At 43.1% G+C, this 21,183-nt stretch overlaps 1 protein-coding gene across 1 annotated transcript in view; it reads right to left on the bottom strand.

Annotated features, from left to right (window-relative positions):
• Positions 1 to 222: 222 nt before the first annotated feature.
• Positions 223 to 21,183, bottom strand: part of LOC115083202 — a 164,796-nt gene continuing 143,835 nt past the window's right edge. The window contains 4 exon segments of the mRNA XM_029587007.1: positions 223 to 1,352; positions 1,354 to 1,869; positions 1,871 to 6,800; positions 7,570 to 7,689. Coding sequence (XP_029442867.1) covers positions 1,115 to 1,352; positions 1,354 to 1,869; positions 1,871 to 6,800; positions 7,570 to 7,689 — 5,804 coding nt within the window. The 3' untranslated portion in view covers positions 223 to 1,114.

Raw genomic sequence — 21,183 nt, 5'->3', positions numbered from 1 at the left:
CCATTACCTGCTATTAAGTTCACTTAGAGAATAGCCACTGCCATTAGCAATGGTTACATGGAATAGACTTAGTTTTTGGGTACTTGCCAGGTTCTTATGGCCTGGATTGGCCACTGTTGGAAACAGGATGCTGGGCTTGATGGACCCTTGGTCTGACCCAGTATGGCATTTTCTTATGTTCTTATATACTCTCTCTCAAACTCACGCTCCCTCTCACACACACACACATGCTCCCTCCTCCTACACACATTCATCCACTCACACACATTCTCTCTTACATACATATACTCACTCACACACGATCTGTTTTATACATACATGCTCCTTCTCTCACATACACATGGTTTTTGCCGTTTAACAATTCAGATGAGTATCTTTCCATATCATTTTCATTCTTCGATGGGATTATGAGTCTCTAAGAACAGAGTTGATGAGTCTCTAAGAATAGAGTGTTGTACCATCATTGTTCCGGTTCGCTTCAGTTCATTGATGCATTGTTTTTGCATTTTATCAATAATGATCCTCTTTTGGGGTTTGAAAAACGATGAAAAAAATTGATATTTGATTAAAGTAAATGGACCATTTCACCCAAGCATGAGTTTGAATGTCCAGCAAACTCATCGAGTTAGAGGTCCTACAAGAAAAGTTTTGGATATTGCTTATAGGGTTCACAATTTATATCGAATATAAAGTTCAACCAGTTACCATTGATTTTGATATTTGTTTACAGTTTTGAGGTTTCTGGAATATTATTTGGGCTTATTTGGTGTGACTGTCTACCTCGTGCCATTGCCACGAGGCCCGAGCAGTGTGCTGCTATTGTAACCCGTTTACTTGAACCTCAGGAAAACCCCGGGTGACTGGCACAACGATTCCACTGTCTCACACCAATCTCGCTTGGTTTTTTTTTTTAATTTTTTAAACCAGCTTTAAAACTGCATCCACTGTAAATAGTCCTGGAACAAAGAGAAATAAAATTCAAGACTTCCCTGCTTAGACGGGACCCAAAATGCAGAGCTGCCAGGGGAACCAACAAAGCCTTGTGGCGGATGAGGGATCTGGACCAGCAGATATATACCCCATGTAATCTGAGTGACCTGCCTTCAAGAGTCACCTACCCCCTGCTCATCTGCCTCAAACTAGGGGGGATGGCCCCACCAGGCCCTGGTTTCTCACCAGTGTGGACTCTCTGGTGACTGATCAGATTTCTCTTCTGATTGAAGCTTTTACCACACTCAGAACATGTAAATGGTTTCTCACCAGTGTGGACTTTCTGGTGGGCAGTCAGGCTTTTCTTCTCAAGGAAGCTTTTACCACACTCAGTACATGTAAATGGTTTCTCACCAGTGTGGACTCTGGTGGCTGAACAGATTTCTCTTCTGATTGAAGTTTTTACCACACTCAGTACATGTAAATGGTTTCTCACCAGTGTGGACTCTTTGGTGGCTGGTCAGGCTCATCTTATGACAGAACCTTTTACCACACTCAGAACATGTAAATGGTTTCTCACCAGTGTGGACTCTCTGGTGCCTGATCAGATTTTCCTTCTGATTGAAGCTTTTACCACACTCAGAACATGTAAATGGTTTACCACCAGAGTGAACTCTCTGGTGCCTGGTCAGGCTTTCATTGTGACGGAAGCTTTTACCACAGTCAGTACATGTAAATGGTTTCTCACAAGTGTGGACTCTCTGGTGGCTGATCAGATTTCTCTTCCGATTGAAGCTTTTACCACACTCAGTACATGTAAATGGTTTCTGACCAGTGTGGACTCTCTGGTGCCTGGTCAGATTTTCCTTCTGATTGAAGCTTTTACCACACTCAGAACATGTAAATGGTTTATCACCAGAGTGAACTCTCTGGTGATAAACTGTGGACTTTCTGGTGGCTGATTAGATTTCTCTTCCAAGTAAAGCTTTTAGCACACTCAGAACATGTAAATGGTTTCTGACCAGTGTGGACTCTCTGGTGCCTGATCAGATTTTCCTTCTGATTGAAGCTTTTACCACACTCAGAACATGTAAATGGTTTCTGACCAGTGTGGACTCTCTGGTGGCTGATCAGATTTCTCTTCTGATTGAATCTTCTCCCACACTCACTACATGTAAATGGTTTCTCACAAGTGTGGACTTTCTGGTGGCTGATTAGATTTCTCTTCCAAGTAAAGCTTTTACCACACTCAGAACATGTAAATGGTTTCTGACCAGTGTGGCTTCTCTGGTGCCTGGTCAGATTTTCCTTCTGATTGAAGCCTTTACCACACTCAGAACATGTAAATGGTTTATCACCAGAGTGAACTCTCTGGTGCCTGGTCAGGCTTTCATTGTGACGGAAGCTTTTACCACAGTCAGTACATGTAAATGGTTTCTCACCAGTGTGGACTCTCTGGTGCCTGGTCAGATTTCTCTTCTGATTGAAGCTTTTACCACACTCAGAACATGTAAATGGTTTATCACCAGTGTGGACTCTCTGGTGCCTGGTCAGATTTTCCTTCTGAGTGAAGCTTTTACCACACTCAGCACACATAAATGGTTTCTCACAAGTGTGGACTTTCTGGTGGCTGATTAGATTTTTCTTCCAAGTAAAGCTTTTACCACACTGAGAACATGTAAATGGTTTCTGACCAGTGTGGCTTCTCTGATGGCTGATCAGATTTCCCCTCTGATAGAAGCTTTTACCACACTCAGAACATATAAATGGTTTATCACCAGAGTGAACTCGCTGGTGCCTGGTCAGGCTTTCATTGTGACGGAAGCTTTTACCACAGTCAGTACATGTAAATGGTTTATCCCCAGTGTGGACTCTCTGGTGCCTGGTCAGATGTTCCTTCAGATTGAAGCTTTTACCACACTCAGTACATGTAAATGGTTTCTGACCAGTGTGGCCTCTCTGGTGGCTGATCAGATTTCTCTTCTGATTGAAGCTTTTACCACACTCAGTACATGTAAATTGTTTCTCACAACTGTGGACTTTCTGGTGGCTGATTAGATTTCTCTTCCAAGTAAAGCTTTTACCACACTCAGAACATGTAAATGGTTTCTGACCAGTGTGGCCTCTCTGGTGGCTGATCAGATTTCTCTTCTGATTGAAGCTTTTACCACACTCAGAACATGTAAATAGTTTATCACCAGTGTGGAGTCTCTGGTGCCTGGTCAGATTTTCCTTCTGCTTGAAGCTTTTACCACACTCAGAACATATAAATGGTTTATCACCAGAGTGAACTCTCTGGTGCCTGGTCAGGCTTTCATTCTGACGGAAGCTTTTACCACAGTCAGTACATGTAAATGGTTTATCACCAGTGTGGACTCTCTGGTGCCTGGTCAGATATCTCTTCTGATTGAAGCTTTTACCACACTCAGAACATGTAAATGGTTTATCACCAGTGTGGACACTCTGGTGCCTGGTCAGATTTTCCTTCTGAGTGAAGCTTTTACCACACTCAGCACACATAAACGGTTTCTCACAAGTGTGGACTTTCTGGTGGCTGATTAGATTTCTCTTCCAAGTAAAGCTTTTACCACACTCAGAACATGTAAATGGTTTATCACCAGAGTGAACTCTCTGGTGCCTGGTCAAGCTTTCATTGTGACGGAAGCTTTTACCACAGTCAGTACATGGAAATGGTTTCTCACCAGTGTGGACTCTCTGGTGCCTGGTCAGATTTCTCTTCTGATTGAAGCTTTTACCACACTCAGAACATGTAAATGGTTTATCACCAGTGTGGACTCTCTGGTGCTTGGTCAGATATTCCTTCTGAGTGAAGCTTTTACCACACTCAGCACACATAAATGGTTCCTCACAAGTGTGGACTTTCTGGTGGCTGATTAGATTTTTCTTCCAAGTAAAGCTTTTACCACACTGAGAACATGTAAATGGTTTCTGACCAGTGTGGCCTCTCTGGTGGCTGATCAGATTTCTCTTCTGATTGAAGCTTTTACCACACTCAGAACATGTAAATGGTTTATCACCAGTGTGGAGTCTCTGGTGCCTGGTCAGATTTCTCTTCTGATTGAAGCTTTTACCACACTCAGAACATGTAAATAGTTTATCACCAGTGTGGACACTCTGGTGCCTGGTCAGATTTTCCTTCTGAGTGAAGCTTTTACCACACTCAGCACACATAAATGGTTTCTCACAAGTGTGGACTTTCTGGTGGCTGATTAGATTTCTCTTCCAAGTAAAGCTTTTACCACACTCAGAACATGTAAATGGTTTATCACCAGAGTGAACTCTCTGGTGCCTGGTCAAGCTTTCATTGTGACGGAAGCTTTTACCACAGTCAGTACATGTAAATGGTTTATCACCAGTGTGGACTCTCTGGTGCCTGGTCAGATTTCTCTTCTGATTGAAGCTTTTCCCACACTCAGAACATGTAAATGGTTTATCACCAGTGTGGACTCTCTGGTGCCTGGTCAGATTTTCCTTCTGAGTGAAGCTTTTACCACACTCAGCACACATAAATGGTTCCTCACAAGTGTGGACTTTCTGGTGGCTGATTAGATTTCTCTTCCAAGTAAAGCTTTTACCACACTCAGAACATATAAATGGTTTATCACCAGTGTGGACTCTCTGGTGCCTGGTCAGATTTTCCTTCTGATTGAAGCTTTTACCACACTCAGAACATGTAAATGGTTTCTGACCAGTGTGGCCTCTCTGGTGGGTGATCAGATTTCTCTTCTGATTGAAGCTTTTACCACACTCAGTACATGTAAATGGTTTCTCAAAACTGTGTACTTTCTGGTGGCTGATTAGATTTCTCTTCCAAGTAAAGCTTTTACCACACTCAGAACATGTAAATGGTTTCTGACCAGTGTGGACTCTCTGGTGACTGATCAGATTTCTCTTCTGATTGAAGCTTTTACCACACTCAGAACATGTAAATGGTTTATCACCAGAGTGAACTCTCTGGTGCCTGGTCAAGCTTTCATTGTGACGGAAGCTTTTACCACAGTCAGTACATGTAAATGGTTTATCACCAGTGTGGACTCTCTGGTGCCTGGTCAGATTTCTCTTCTGATTGAAGCTTTTCCCACACTCAGAACATGTAAATGGTTTATCACCAGTGTGGACTCTCTGGTGCCTGGTCAGATTTTCCTTCTGAGTGAAGCTTTTACCACACTCAGCACACATAAATGGTTCCTCACAAGTGTGGACTTTCTGGTGGCTGATTAGATTTCTCTTCCAAGTAAAGCTTTTACCACACTCAGAACATATAAATGGTTTATCACCAGTGTGGACTCTCTGGTGCCTGGTCAGATTTTCCTTCTGATTGAAGCTTTTACCACACTCAGAACATGTAAATGGTTTCTGACCAGTGTGGCCTCTCTGGTGGGTGATCAGATTTCTCTTCTGATTGAAGCTTTTACCACACTCAGTACATGTAAATGGTTTCTCAAAACTGTGTACTTTCTGGTGGCTGATTAGATTTCTCTTCCAAGTAAAGCTTTTACCACACTCAGAACATGTAAATGGTTTCTGACCAGTGTGGACTCTCTGGTGACTGATCAGATTTCTCTTCTGATTGAAGCTTTTACCACACTCAGAACATGTAAATGGTTTATCACCAGTGTGGAGTCTCTGGTGCCTGGTCAGATTTCTCTTCTGATTGAAGCTTTTACCACACTCAGAACATGTAAATGGTTTATCACCAGTGTGGACACTCTGGTGCCTGGTCAGATTTTCCTTCTGATTAAAGCTTTTACCACACTCAGAACATATAAATGGTTTATCACCAGAGTGAACTCTCTGGTGCCTGGTCAGGCTTTCATTGTGACGGAAGCTTTTACCACAGTCAGTACATGTAAATGGTTTCTCACCAGTGTGGACTCTCAGGTGGCTGATCAGATTTCTCTTCTGATTGAAGCTTTTACCACACTCAGAACATGTAAATGGTTTCTCACCAGTGTGGACTCTCTGGTGGCTGATCAGATTTCTCTTCTGATTGAAGCTTTTACCACACTCAGTACATGTAAATGGTTTCTCACAAGTGTGGACTTTCTGGTGGCTGATTAGATTTCTCTTCCAAGTAAAGCTTTTACCACACTCAGTACATGTAAATCGTTTCTCACCTGTGTGGCCTCTCTGGTGGCTGCTCAGATTACCCTTCTGATTGAAGCTTTTACCACACTCAGAACATGTAAATGGTTTATCACCAGTGTGGACTCTCTGGTGCCTGGTCAGGCCTACCTTATGACGGAACCTTTTACCACACTCAGTACACATAAATGGTTTCTCAACAGTATGTTCTGTCTGGTGGCTTATCAGGCTTTGCTGAAGATGGAATCTTTTACCACACTCAATGCATGTAAATGATTTCGCAGCAGTGTAGTGTCTCTCATAGCGTGTTAGATTTTTCTTCTGGCAGAAGATTTTACCAACCTCAATATATGAAAATGGTTTCTCACCCCTGTGGACGCTCTCATGTCTTGTAAGGGTAATCTGGCTATGGAAGCTTTTACCACACTCAGCACAGATAAATGATTCTTCAGTGTGAGATCTCTGAGATTTCAGAAAAGCATTATACAAGCCTTTTTGTTCTAGTATCTCATTTCTCTGCTCTGCGCCTTTGTGTGTGAAATTACGGGCACTTTGCTCACACAGAGAATTGTCAGCTGATTGTCTTGGTGGATTTCTTTGCTTCTTCTCTGAGATGCACTGATTCCTGCAATTTCTTTCCGAAGCAGACCATGAGGAAGTAACTTCTCTAATTATTCCTGATAATATCAACACCTTTCCTTCTGGATTCTGAATGGCTTTCGACTCTTGTCCATTTTTATTTTTAATTCCAGGATCATCATTTTCTAGATTAAAAGTAAACAGAGAGTATTAGTCTGTTTGTTAGAGACACAGACTAAGAGACTCCAGAGAAGTCAGTGTCTCTTTGTGCCTGGAAGTTAATTCAGTACGGAGCAAAGCGGGGGTGGGCATACCTTTTGGGCGCAAGGGTCAAATAAGGACAGGTTTGTGTGTGGAGATAAATAATGATCTGGGCAGAGGGGGCCCTTTGCTGTCTGAGAGGGGTGGGGGAGAACTGATGTCCACTGGAAGCCCAATGGTGACATCATCACTTCTGGGCTGCTGATGTAATGCTCCCACTGCTGTAGGCCAAGATGCATCTCATCACCTCAGGTCCGATATGGGCAATAGCTCACTTTCCTCTAGAATAAAGGATTTTCAGTTAATGATGAAGAGACTGCCCCATGGGGGACCCCAGACTTCAGCATTGACTCTCTGATCATGCAAAAGTAATCAGGAAAGGCTGATAAAGCACTTCTTATTCCTAACTGAGGGAAAAGTAACATGTAGAGCTCTATTATAATACGACAAAGCTCCGTAAATTATGGACTGGTCAGCAGGGATGGTCCCCATCTTTCTTTTCTAACAGACCACACTCTGATTAGCAGATGATATTTGGTCTTTGGGTAATTGGGTTTCAAAAAGGCTATTCTATGTGACTGATGCCTGAAACAAAAACCCTGCAAGTGATTAAAGCAATCTCAGAGTTGCTGGTGAAGGGGTCTCTGCAGATCCCAGCAGTTTTACCCCAGTCCCTCTTATTACTGCACTCACCGGAGCAGCTGCTTTTCCCAGTTTCCCTTTCCTCTGATCCTGGCTCATCCCTGATGTACGGCTCTTCCCTTTGTTCAATGTGGGAAATGATATCAGGTGTGGCAGTCTGAGATCCTGATCCTGGGGTAAGAACACAGCATTAGGTTTTACATAATCCCTCTGGCTTTTATTTTTCCAAAGTAAGCAATTTAAAACACTTCCAGCATGCAGATATTGATCATCTTCAATGAAAATAAATATTCAGATCCTCACTTAGCAGCAAGTTCAGAGTCCCGATACATCTCCAAAACGACGTGTTAACCTTGCTTCCTAATCTTTGTTTTCTCACCCCCACTATGAAGACTGTAATATATTATCCATCTCAGCTCAATACCTGCGAGTTTCATTATGTGGAAGTCACCATGCCCCATGCATAGAGATTAGGACAATTTAGTAAGCGTATAATTGAACATAAAAGTAACATTAAAAGGAAAATTGAATCCTAACCGCTTGTTCAACATGCTATCCAAATTAACCACAACTTTAGTGATTTCAAATTTTGTGTGATTCAAAAAGTGGTTCCGAATTGGCGTGGCGGAGATTTGGATAAAATGCTATTACAACTAGAGCAAAAGTATATTTTTGAATTTAAAACCATGGAACCTAATGGACTCAATTTAGAAATTGATTATTCTGGGTTTTTTTTTATAATTTTCATTATTTTAACTCTTATCTGTATAAATAATTCCTTGTTTATGTGCTCTGTCTTTTATCAATGTTTTTACCTTTCTATTTGTGATTACTTCCATTTATATTCTACACAAATCTACAAATTACTATTTTCTACAACATTTAATTTTTTCATCTTTTAAAAAAAAAAAAAATTACCATTTTTAATGTTTCACTATTTTTTAAATTTTGTCTTATCTGTTACATAATGAGATATTTGGTTAAATTACTATTGTATTTTAATTACCACATGCGGCAGCTTTGATACAATTTTTGATTCAAGATCACAATGCAACTTTGAAATGGATTAATAGTATGCATATAGTATTTTATCTTGTTCTATATATCTAGATGGTGAGTGGTAGGTGGTACAGTTTTTTTTACATGTAAGCATAAGAGTGTTATTAGTCTCAGTTTACAATAGTATGGTTAAATAAGTGTTTTTAATTTATCCGATATTAATTTTGTCTCAGTTCAAATAAGACAAGTGTTTTTCAATATTTTTTTCAACATCTTTTTCTCAACTCATGTTTTTTATGTGATATTATTTTGTCACTCTGCCTTGATATAATCGACTAGTACCTTTGGCGCGTTTTTCACATAAATTAGTATTTATCGAATGACCCGTATGTACCTGACCAGAGACCCCTATTACTTATATAATACTTTTAATTTATTTATTATTTGATCGTAATGATACAAAAAAATTTTTTTGTCACGTTTGTTTTTGTTCCGAAGGCATTTTTAAGTAAAAATTTTATTTTTATAGCAAAATACGTATGGAAATCCACTATATTGTTCACCCCCTAATTTTAAGGAGTGCACAATATATGTACAAAGTATGAAATATAATCATAGTAAGATTATGATCGTTTTTAAAAATTATTTTTTGTGAATAATTTTTTTTTTTTTATACTCGCAATGCTAGTCTGTCTTAACCAATATTTTTTAGTTCACTGACACATTAACAATAGTTTTTCATTTATAAATATCAATTTAGCTTCCTCAGATACATTTATTATATCCTTCGGTCCCAGCACATACGGGCATTTTGAAGCCACTCCCATCTTATAAGATTGACAACTTCTTTTGGCGCGGTTTTTGTTCTATTTAAATGTGGTATCGGCGCAATAGCGTTTTAAATGTGCCTGGTGTACTCGGAGACCATACGTACCCTTATTCATTTAGTAAGTATTCTGAATGGTTATACTGTTTTTCTGTAAGTTTCCATACTAAATATTTTTTTTTATTGCACATGTTATTTGGCTCAATTTGATAGCGGTTTCTTTACATGTTTGCATTTGGTATTTGCCTACACATACCTGAGTTTAAATTACAGTAGCTTATTCCGAATTTAGCATATTATATATTTTATTGCCAGCCTAATAAGAACGGCTGTTGTCAGCTTTCTAAAGTAGTAGTGCTACATGTCGGCATTTTTTGCATATTGAAATTGCTTAGTCAGTGTGTCAATTTCAAGGTATTTTTCACTAGGTTCTTCAGTAAGTGTTTACATATATTACCTGGCTACTCTGAATACAAATGCTATGTGAATACTACTGAGTCTTTAAAAGTGCGTTGGTTCATTTTTATTTTGTAATTCCCTACATTACAGCACCAATATAATCACTATGACTGAAACACCTGTTCTATTTAAAAGTGGCAAGACAAGTCAGCATTTTTTAGCCTATTGAAACTGTAGAGTCAGTGTTACACTTTATAGGCAATTTTTACTTGTTTCTCAGTAATTGTTTACACTCATATTACCCAGCCACTCGGATTATATATGCTATGTGTATACTACTGAGTCTTTAGAAGAGAGTCAGTTCATTAATGTCTTCCACATCACAGCACCAGCATTGGTACTATCATAATGACTAAAGGATTTTATTCTTTATTTTTCATTCTTTATTAATCTGGTTAACTTTAGTTTTTCAATCCGTCTCCATAAATCTGGTTTGCCGTATGTTTGCAGTTTCCGAGTTGGTTTGTTTTTAAATTCCTGTTTAATTATTTGTTTATTGGTTTACAGAACTCCAGAATAACAGATATTTGGTGCGATTATCCAAGAATATTTTTTTGAAATATAAATAGAGCACACTAATATATACAGGTAAAAATGTTGATATGACACTGCATTTTTCAATATTTTAATATTTTAATTTTTTAAGCTGCTCTTTTATGTGTGATTTATGTTTTTACTTTTTCTTGTGGTACCTTTTATATCGGAAATTTTATTTAATTTATATAATTTTTTATATTTTATTTCATGTCAAATATTTATTATTTTTAGCCCCTGAGGCAGCCCTAAGCAGGGCGAAACTCGGCCTGAGTCGGGCGGTTGAATGAAGTGATGTCTCCATCCAAATAAAGTTACACTTGGACTACTTTGGCATCTAACCCACTTTCCTCCACTGGTCTAATACCACCATGGAGGACAAACAGGCGATCCGACCTACGCAAAGGCCCAGTGACCTCCAGATACCTGCCAGTATGCCTCTTGACAGCCAAGTGCTGCAACAGATAAGACTCTTCTACATCTCTCTCCCTGTCCAGAAATGGCAGGGAGATGGACTGGTTCAAGAATGCAGAGACCACTTTTGATAAAAAATATAAACGGCTCCTGGCAAGACAAGGCCTGCACCTCTATACGCAGAACAATTTGCCTGCACCCTATACGCAGAACAATTTGCCACAAGGAACACTATTTTCAAGGACAGAGTATGTAGCGGTAGAAACGTACGGCCTACCAAAAAAATCCAAAACGAAATTGAGACTCCATAGGGGTACCGGAAACACAAAGGAGGAAAAAGATGTTCCACTCCTTTCAGAAAAAGGGCCACATTAGGAAAGCAGACAAGGATCCACCTTTGACCGGCCCCTGAAATAAGCGAGAGCAGTTACTTGTACCCTTTAAGGGATGAAGGGCCAATTCAAGCCATCCTGCAAAAATTCCTAAATGAGTGGTATCTTGACCGAACAAGGAAGAGTACCTCGATCCTCACACTAGGCCTCCAACACCCTCCAAATCTGCACATAGGCCAAGGAAGTGAAGAAATTTATGGCTCTTAGCAAGGGGGAAATCACTGCCGCAGAGTATCCAAGTTTCAGCAAGCAAAACCTTTCAAGGGCTATACAGAAAGACAAAATTGTGTCAGACCTTTGTGAAGGACAGGCCCCTGCTGCAACAGGTTCATGTGCGCTGGAAGTCTAAGAGGCAAATCCACCAGGAGCCTCCACAGATCTGCATACCATGATCTCCTGGGCCAATCTGGAGCAACCAAGAGCACCATCCCTCTGTGGCATTTGATCCTTCGAATCAATCTGCCCAACATGGGCCATGGAGGAAAGGCATACAGCAACTTGTCTTCCAGCCATTCCTGCACTAGGGCATTGATCTCCAAGGACCTCAGATCTCTTCTGTAGCTGAAGAATCGCAAAACTTTCACAGTGCTCAAGTAGCCAATAGCTCTAGGAACGGGAGACCCTAGCGATCGCGATTCAGCTGAAACGCCTCATTTGACAACACCCACTCTCCTGGGTCCAGACTCACCCTGCTGAGAAAGTCTGCTCTTACGTTGCCTGTGCCTGCGATGTGTGAGGCTGAGATTATCTGGAGATGCACCTCTGCCCAATCCATATGTTGATCTATTTTACGCGACACTTGTAGGCTCTTGCTACCTCCCTGCCGATTGATGTAAACCACAGTCATTGCATTGTCCGATAGTATGCGGACCAAGCAACCCTGCAGCCTATCACCGAACTGCAAACATGCCAACTGGACCGCCCTGGCCTTCAGACGACAGTTGTTCCAGAGAGACTTTCTGTACTCCAGCGCCCTTGCGCAATCAGCTCAGTGAGCTCCCCAACCAAGGAGACTCACATCCGTTGTCAGTACCAGCCACTTCAGAGGGGATAGCGAAATTCCTTTCCATGGATGATCCACCAGCAGCCACCATGGCAGTTGGGAGGAGACCTCCATTGCCAGGTGGAGCCAAATCGAATAGCCTGAGATTGTGGATTCCACTGAGACAGCAGGGGGCGCTGAAGAGGATGCATATGAGCCCTCACCCACACTATCACTTCCAAGGTCGCCGCCATTAAGCTAAGGACCTGCAGGTAAAAACATACAGTTGGGCGCAGTAGTTCAACAACAGACGGAGTTGAGCTGGCAACTTCTGAATTTGAGCTTCCGGCAGGCACACCTTTCCCTGGTTCATGTTGAATGGAATCCCCAGGTATCCCAGCAACTGAGTAGGCTGAAGACCGCTCTTGGCTAGATTCACAACCCAGCCAAGCTCCAACAACAGGGAAATCACCTTGCGAATCACCAGGTAGCTTTCTCCAGTGACTTGACGTGAAACAGCCAGTTATCCAAATATGGGTGCACTAGGATTCCATCCTTTCTCAACTCTGCTGCAACCACCACCATTACCTTGGAACAGGTTATGGAAGCGGTGGCCAAACCAAAGGGCAGCACCCAAAACTGAAAGTTGTGTCCCAGAACTGTGAACCACAGGAAGCATTGATGTTCTAGTCAGATAAGAATGTGGAGATATGCCTCAGACAGATCCAGAGAGGTAACAAATTCCCTCGACTGCACAGCCATTATCACCGAGCGCAATGTCTTCATGCGAAAACGCTTCACTTGCAGATGACGACTGATGCCTTTGAGGTCCAGGCACAACAAAATAATGGAAAATCGCCCTGTATTTTCTTGAGACGTAGGCATTGGCACCACAGCCCTCCTACTGAGGAGCCTTGCCAATGTAGTTTCCACTGCCTGCTTTATCTGTGGTGAGTGGTAGGGAGACACCATGAATACATTCCAGGAACATTGCGAAACCCCAGCACAGACTTTTCTCGTATCACCTCCAAGACCCACTGATCCAATGTGATTTCGACCTACCTCTGATAAAAGAGAGAAAGCAGCATCTCCCTATCTCCTGTTCCCAGTAGTGGGTTGGCAAACCTTCATTGGGAGACTCGGGAGGATCCACTACCTGAGCCTGCACCTCTTCTGGGTTGTCGGGGATGAATGGATGAAGAGTTGAGTCCTCTGAAAGGTCGCCCCTCTACAGGATTGAAAACGCTTGGATCCTCTAGCACGACCTCTCATGTTAAAGGAGCGTGGCATCTGCTTTTTATCCTCTGGTAAACTCCATAGAGTCACCCCACTTACTGGCAAGTTTCTCCAACTTGCTACCAAACAAAAGTGAGCCGCTAAGGGGCAATATGGTGAGGTTAGCCTTGGAGATCACATCAGCCGAGCAATTTCTCAACTATGACTGATGCCTGGACACTACTAATCGAAGCTACCCCTCTGGCTGAAGTGCGGACCAAATCACAGTCTGCATCGGCCAAGAAGGCAGCAGCCGGCTCCATAACTGTCCTGGAGTTTACTCCAAGTCATCAACCTTCTGGGAGAGAAGCAAACTACAGCGAGCCACCAAGGAACAACAAGAAGCGATCTACAAGGTAATTGCCACTGCTTCAAATGCTTGCTTAAGGAGAGTCTCAATCTTTCTATCATGAGCATCCATCATGGCCGCTCCTCCTTCCAAGGGAATAGTGGTCCGTTAGGAGACTGCACACACAAGTGCATCTACCTTTGGAAAACGTAAATACTTTCTCATCACCGGATCTAGAGGGTACAGGCCTTCTAAAACCTGACTCCCTTTGAAATTAGCCTCTGGGGTGCCCCACTCAAGATCAATTAATTCTTGAATTGTCTCCATCATGGGGAAATCAAAATGGGATTTCTCTTTGGCTCAAACACTGAATCTGCTCCAGGAATTCCAAGCATTTTCAAGTTCTGGGAAATCAGAGCTGGTATTTCATCTCTATGAAAGAACCGCAACATAGTTCTATACGTTTCTAATCCAAAGGGAATTTTACCATCCTCGAGAGAGGCAGGATCGGCGTCATCATCCGTACCATCCGGATCTCCATCCAGAGGACCTTCTGCTGCTCCAGGAGTACTCCGGTGTCCAACAAAAAATCCAGGTAAGCTTTCTCCCTGTGCCTGTGGTTTAGGAGCATGGGACAGGGCTGAGGACTGCGCCTGAAGAAAGGATTGCAACCCCTGGAAAAATTCTACCCATGAAAAAGTAGAAGCATCCAGATCAGGAGGTACCTGAGGAGTACTCACTGAGCTACATTCCCCTGCTGAGGAACCAGTTAGGGGAGTTCAAAATCAGGCCCTCCACCTGAATCGTCTTTACCTAGACCCCCATCCTGGGAAGAACTAGGCTTAGTGAAATCAGAGGAAGACAATTCACCCTAAGCCTCCAAATAGCATTGGCACAAATCAGCAGGCACTCCTGTCTGAGATGCCCATATATAACAAGCAGTGCAAAGAGAAAAATGCTTAGGCTTCTTAGGCACAGGCACCATGATGGCCGACAATGCGCTGAGCAGCGGCTGGATGCGCTCAACTAGGTGCCTACAAATTATGCGTCCAACACTTAGGGAAACACACCTAGGTGCTTACCTAGGCATCCAAAAATTAAGCACAGAAAAAACTTAAGCACACAGTACCACTTTTGCTCATAGGTAAGCATGCGGCCACTACACATCGCTTAATGTGGGCGCATAGACTACAAGGTTCCACTGTGTCGAAATCGCCATTGAATGCTTCCTAAACTGGTGAAACGGGACAAGGAAAAACCCAGGGGGCCTGATCTCAAAATGGCGCTGGGAGCACCTGATGCTGCGAGCGGGGAACACTCACAGGTTTACTCCCCGATATCCCCCACTACTAATGACATTAAGGACGCGGTAATAGCAGCTTTAAACTGCAAACTAACAGGGATTTCGGACCAAATTTCTGCTTTGCGAGAAGCATACACGGAAGATGCCCCGCGCCTAACACAAGTTGAGGAACGGACGTCCTCTCTTGAGGACTCTATGTCGAAGTTAACTGGGAAGGTGACAGACTTAGAAAAGCTGCTCCAAGAACAGGCAGATAAAGCAGACTATCTTGAAACAGGGCGCAGAGATCGAATATCTGTTTCATAGGGCTCCCAGAGACACTAGATCACCTGCTCCGGCATACTTTACTAAAATGGCTGCCCAACGCTTTAGACCTCCAGGAGTTAAATGGGACTTTAGAAATTGAACGAGTGCACCACATGGGGGCTCGGGGATTGGACCCGGCGAGACCCCGCGTAGTAATTGCAAAATTCCTAAACTTTCACCATAAACAGCTCCTTATGCAGGCTGCCCGTCAGTGTGAGAACATACAATTTCAAGGCACAACTATACGCCTGGCGCCAGATTACTCAGCGAAAGTAGCTGCACTGCGTCGGGCATACGCCTCCATATGCGGTACCCTAATTGAAAACATAAGAAAATTATTCCTTACCTGCTAATTTTCATTCCACGGATCAGTCCAGACCATGGGTTATGTCCCCCGTCCAGCAGATGGAGTCAGAGCAAAAACTGAAAGGGAACCCTCTCTTAAGCTGGTGCTCCCTCTGTATCCCTTCAGTATAAAGTATAACAAAGCAGAGAAAAGAAATTCCCACGTGGATAGATCAGAGGAGAATTAACCACTTGTCAACTTTTATGAAAAACATATCCAAGGAAAAACCTTCCTTTCCAGATCATTTATATATATATTGAAAAGCACCGGTCCAAGTAGAGATCCCTGAGGCACTCCACTGTTTACCCTTTTCCTTTGAGCTCAATCTGGTGCTACTAAAAGAACGGTGTTGGCCTGACTCGCAATATTCTAGGCCATCCTGCCCATCAGAGGCCAAAGCAGAAATTCATAGAGCAGGGAGCCGCATGGCCACTCCTTAACGAGAGCATCCATGCCCATCACTTTTGGGTCCCGCCTGCGACTGAAGTAGCATGAAACCTTTGGGTTGTTGAAGGTCGGCAACAGGTCTAGATCCGGTAGGCCCCGGTGGTTCCGGAAGAGCTGAAAGGCCTCGTCTGCCAGCTCCCATCCTACTGGGTCCAAGTTTCTTCTGCTGAGGAAATCGGCTCTGATATTGCCCTCTCTCGCAATGTGAGAGGCAGCTTTGCTTAGAAAATATTGCTCCTCACACACCAGAAGTGCATTTATCTCCTGCGATACCTGCTAACTCTTGGTTCCACCATGATGATTGATGTAAGCCACCATCGTTGCATTGTTCAACATTAACCAGACCGCCCGAGCCTCTATACACTCAGCGAACCTGAGGTATGTTAACAGAACCACTAATGTCTCCAGTCCGTTGATGTTCCACAGCGGCTCTGCTGCATTCCAGTGCTCTTGTACCATCATCTCCAGACAGTAAGCCCACTCAGCCCCAAAGGCTTGCATCTGTCATGAGTACGATCCAATCTGGCATCTTCAGGGAAAATTCCCTTCCTGAGATGATCCGCCTGTAACCACCAGTTCAACTGAAATCTCACCTCTAACAGGAGGATCAGCCTCACCGCATAGTTCTGTGACTGCGGACTCCAAGAAATATGTGCATATCTGCCCTTGCCCAGGGAAGCACTTATAATGCGGCAGCCATCAACCCCAGGACCTGCAGATAAGACCACATGGTCAGACGAACAGAATTCCGCTGGGATCGAACTCTCACAATCAAAGTGTGGATCCAAGCTTCCAGCAAAAATACTCTGCCTTGTCTTGTATTGAATCGAACTCCAGGATCTAAGATAATGCAAATGGCACTTGGCCAGATTCACCACCCAGCCTAGTTCCTGTAGCAAGGAAACCACCCTGCGGGAAGCGTGAAGACACTTTTCTACGGTCTTGGCTCTAATCAACCAGACATCCAGATAAGGGTGAACTAGAATGCTCTCCTTGTAGAGAGCCACCGCTACCCACCACATGACCTTGGAAAAGATCCTGGGTGCTATGGTTAGCCTGAAAGGCAAGGTTTGAAATTGAAAATGACGATCCATAATAGCAAACCAGAGGAACCACTGATATTCCCGACAGATGGAAATATGGAGATATGCCTCCATCAGATCCAGAGACGTGAGATACTCCCCTGTTTGTTCTGCCATTATGACAGAGCACACCATTTCCATTTGGAAATGCATGACTCGTAAATGTTGGTTGACTCCCTTGAGATCCAGTATGGGCCTTTCCTCCTTGGGCACGACAAAATAAATGAAATAACGGCCTGTATTTTGCTGCGATTTGGGAATGGGAATCACCGCTTTCAGGTTCAACAGCCTTTGTATCATTACTTCCACGTCTACCCTCATCTGAGGAAAGTTGCATGGAGAGACCATAGACATATGGAGGAATGCGAAGAAATTCTAGAGCATAGCCATCCCGAACTACTTCGAGAACCCATTGATCTGAAGTAATCTGGAACCATCTGTGATAAAAACGGGAATGGCTGCCCCCTATCTCCTGCACCAACAGGTGAACCCACAAACATTTATATTTATTTTATTTATTTTAACAGTTTTATATACCGTTGCACAGAATAATCCATCTCAATGGTTCACAATAAAAAACAATATAGAAAATAGATAGAAAAATGGGAAAATATATTTTTTTTATTATAAAAAAGTGTATCTAACTATCTAAAATTTTAAAACTATAAATACCAAGGTATTGGGAACACTGAGGGGCTCCAATTACAGAGCCTGCAAGCTTTCATGGCCCTCAGGGGCGAAAGCACTGAGACCTGCGGAAGGGAAGGACCTCTGGGAAGGACCTCCCTCTATAAGGCCGAAAACACCAGTAGTCTCAAGAGAGGCCATTGGCCCGAAAAGATCAGCAATGGGTTTCTTGTCCTCTGGCAATCGAGGGACCTGGGTTTCCCCCCCATTTCCTTGCCATTTTTTCCAATTCACAGCTAAACAAAAGCAAGCCCTTGAATGGAAAAATTACCTGATAATTTCGTTTTCTTTAGTGTAGACAGATGGACTCAGGACCAATGGGTATAGTGTACTCCTGATAGCAGATGGAGACGGTTCAGATTTCAATCTGACGTCAGCCCTTAGTACATATACTCCTGCAGGAAGTGCAGCTCTTCAGTATTCTCCTCGAAAAGCATTGTGGATATATGTGTGACTGACTAATTGATTAACTTGAATAACTTCATAACTTGGTTAAACGCTATAACTTGATTAACTTGAACTGGTTGATTGACTATAGCTGGAGACTGCCAGTGTACTCAACCGGAAAGCGTAGACACCCGGCATGGTGGATGTCCTAGGTAAGTGAAAACGTGGCTTACCCTTGAATCATTTGAAAACCCATGCAGCCAAGGGTGGGATGCTGAGTCCATCTGTCTACACTAAGGAAAACGAAATTATTAGGTAAGTAATTTCTCCATTTCCTAGCGTGTAGCAGATGGACTCAGGACCAATGGGATGTATAAAAGCTACTCCAGAACCAGGTGGGAGGCTGCCCGTGACCCACTTAGTACTGCCCTTGCAAATGCAGTGTTCTCTCGAGCCTGAACATCCAGACGGTAGAATCTGGAGAAGGTATGGATATAGGACCATGTCGCTGCCCTGCAGATCTCGGCGGGTGACAGCATTCTAGTTTCTGCCCAGGAAACTGCCTGGGCTCTGGTAGAATGGGCCTTGACCTGTAGAGGCGGTGGTTTGCCTGCTTCTACGTAGGCCGACTTGATGACTTATTTATTTTATTTATTTATTTAAGATTTTTATATACCGGCATTCATGATACAATCACATCATGCCGGTTTACATATAACAGGGGTGTACAATGAACAACAGTGTAACCTGTGGAAGTGAGCAGTTACAAATAACAAGGGAATTTTTTTTTTTTTTTTTTTTTGTGTGAATATGTTTATTAGACAATAGGCATATACAACAAATCGCACAGAAGAAACTCACATCCACTCTACAGATACTAAGAAACGGTAACAGCTTGATAACATGTAGTAGATGGAGCATTATTTAGCCAGTTGTCTGAATTTTTAACATAACTCAGTGTTAACTGAAATGAACTGCCCTCCTCCCCCCCCCCCACCCACCCTCCCTTGCAAAGCACGATGCTACACCATGAAAAAAAATCGTACAAATTGAACAAGCACAAAAGTTCCAAGGCAAGGAAAATTACAGGTCCAGACATAAGGTGGTCCATCAGAGTTCTACACTTGGGGTAATTACTATCCAAGTCTCATGAAACGCAGAAGGTCAGAGCCGGCAAGGGACCCAGGCTCTCTGGACTCTATCTTGTCTCCAAACAAGGTGATATAAGCAAGGAGAAGTACCCTCCCCACGGCTAGTATAGCTAGGACCATGTGACATCAACTTATGTTGGCAGTGTGGAAACATCCTCCGGCTGCAAGGTATGTATATAGTCTTGCCAAACTTGCAGGGTTTTCTTGTATTGAGACACAGATGTACTTTTGGCAATCACAAGTTCCATATGCATTAGCTTATGGAATCTGGTCCTCCAAACGGAAAGAAGCTGTGGGGCGGGGTTCAACCATTGCAGCAGAACAGAGTCTCTGGCTATAAGGATAATCTTCTCAAATAGATAAACTTGATGATCCGCTAACGCACAGGGTGATACTGTGAACAAGCCTAACAGCCATAAAGAGGGCTCTAGCGGGAAAACAGTCCCCCACAAAAGTTGCACTAGGTCTCTTAATGACATCCAAAACCGTTGCAAAACAGCACAAGACCAGAAACAGTGGTAAAAGTCCGGGCAAGGCAACTTACAGCGAGTACAAGTCCTGTCTGAGGTAAGCCCCATGTGAAAAGCCTGTTGTTGTGAATAAAAGGCTTGATGAATAAATTTAAATGTCTGATCCCGTAGATTGGCATTGGTGACTATTCTAGGTATTCTTTTAAAACAAGTTTTAATGTCTTCAAGAGCGACCACCTGAGGTAAGACCTTATTCCATTTGCTCACCACCCCTTCCAGCAAAGTCCGCGGTACCCAAGCTCCCAGCGCAGAATAATATTGTGAGCAGGTTGAACGCTTCCCGTCAGTTCCCAACAAGAGGTCCAGGACAGCTTGACCCTGAGAGAGGTGTAAAGTGTCCCGAAGATCAGTAACCAAAAAATGGCGCAGTTGTAAATATCCATAAAAGTCACTGGGCGGCAAATCAAAACAAGTAGCCAACTCCTGAAAGCTACGGATCTGGTAGGCATCGTCTTTCACTATAAAGAGTTGCTGCAGAAACAAGAGGCCCTTCGCAGACCATTGTTGAAAAATAAGTTGAGTCATGCCAGGTGGGAACAATTGACAGCCTCTAATGGGTAAGTTCGTCGTTACCCCTCCAGTAATGTGTAGGGTTTTACTAATGAGTCTCCACATTCGTCGAAAGGGACGGACCACCACGCTCCTTGTTATGTAGGTAGGAAGAAGAGAGTCCGGAAGTTGAAGAACAGCTCCTGGCGCATGAGGTGCAAGCCACGCCCTGTAATGATCCATTGGAGAGTGGGAAGAAGAGTTGCAGACCCAATCTTTAATATGTCGTAGCAAACAGGCTTGATTATATCTGCCCAGGTTTGGACAATTAAGACCGCCTTGCAGTTTTGGTAACATAAGAACGTCCAAAGGGATTCTTGCTCGTTTCCCATTCCACAGATAAGCCCGTAAACCCCTATTTATATCATAAAGATCTCGCTTCTCAAGCCAGACTGGCAGCATATGAAACAAATACAGCCATTTAGAAATTTCCATCATTTTCAATAACAGGATTTTCCCTGAGAGGGAGAGCGGTAAACCTTGCCACATGTCCAGTTTTTTAAGCATTTTCTGCTTTAAGGGCAGAACGTTCAGAGCATACAATTTACTAGGAGAGGAAGGAATATACACCCCCAGATATTTTAGAGAGGCTTGAACCCATTTCAACGGGAAGTTACCCGGCCAGTGACCTTGTAGGGTCCCCAATATGTCCAAGGCTTCTGACTTGTCAATATTTACTTTAAGCCCGGCAAAACAACCGAAGGCAG

Source organism: Rhinatrema bivittatum, chromosome 2 (genome assembly GCF_901001135.1).
Source record: "Rhinatrema bivittatum chromosome 2, aRhiBiv1.1, whole genome shotgun sequence".
Classification (NCBI taxonomy): Eukaryota; Metazoa; Chordata; class Amphibia; order Gymnophiona; family Rhinatrematidae; genus Rhinatrema; species Rhinatrema bivittatum.
This window is presented reverse-complemented; position numbering and strand designations above follow the sequence as displayed.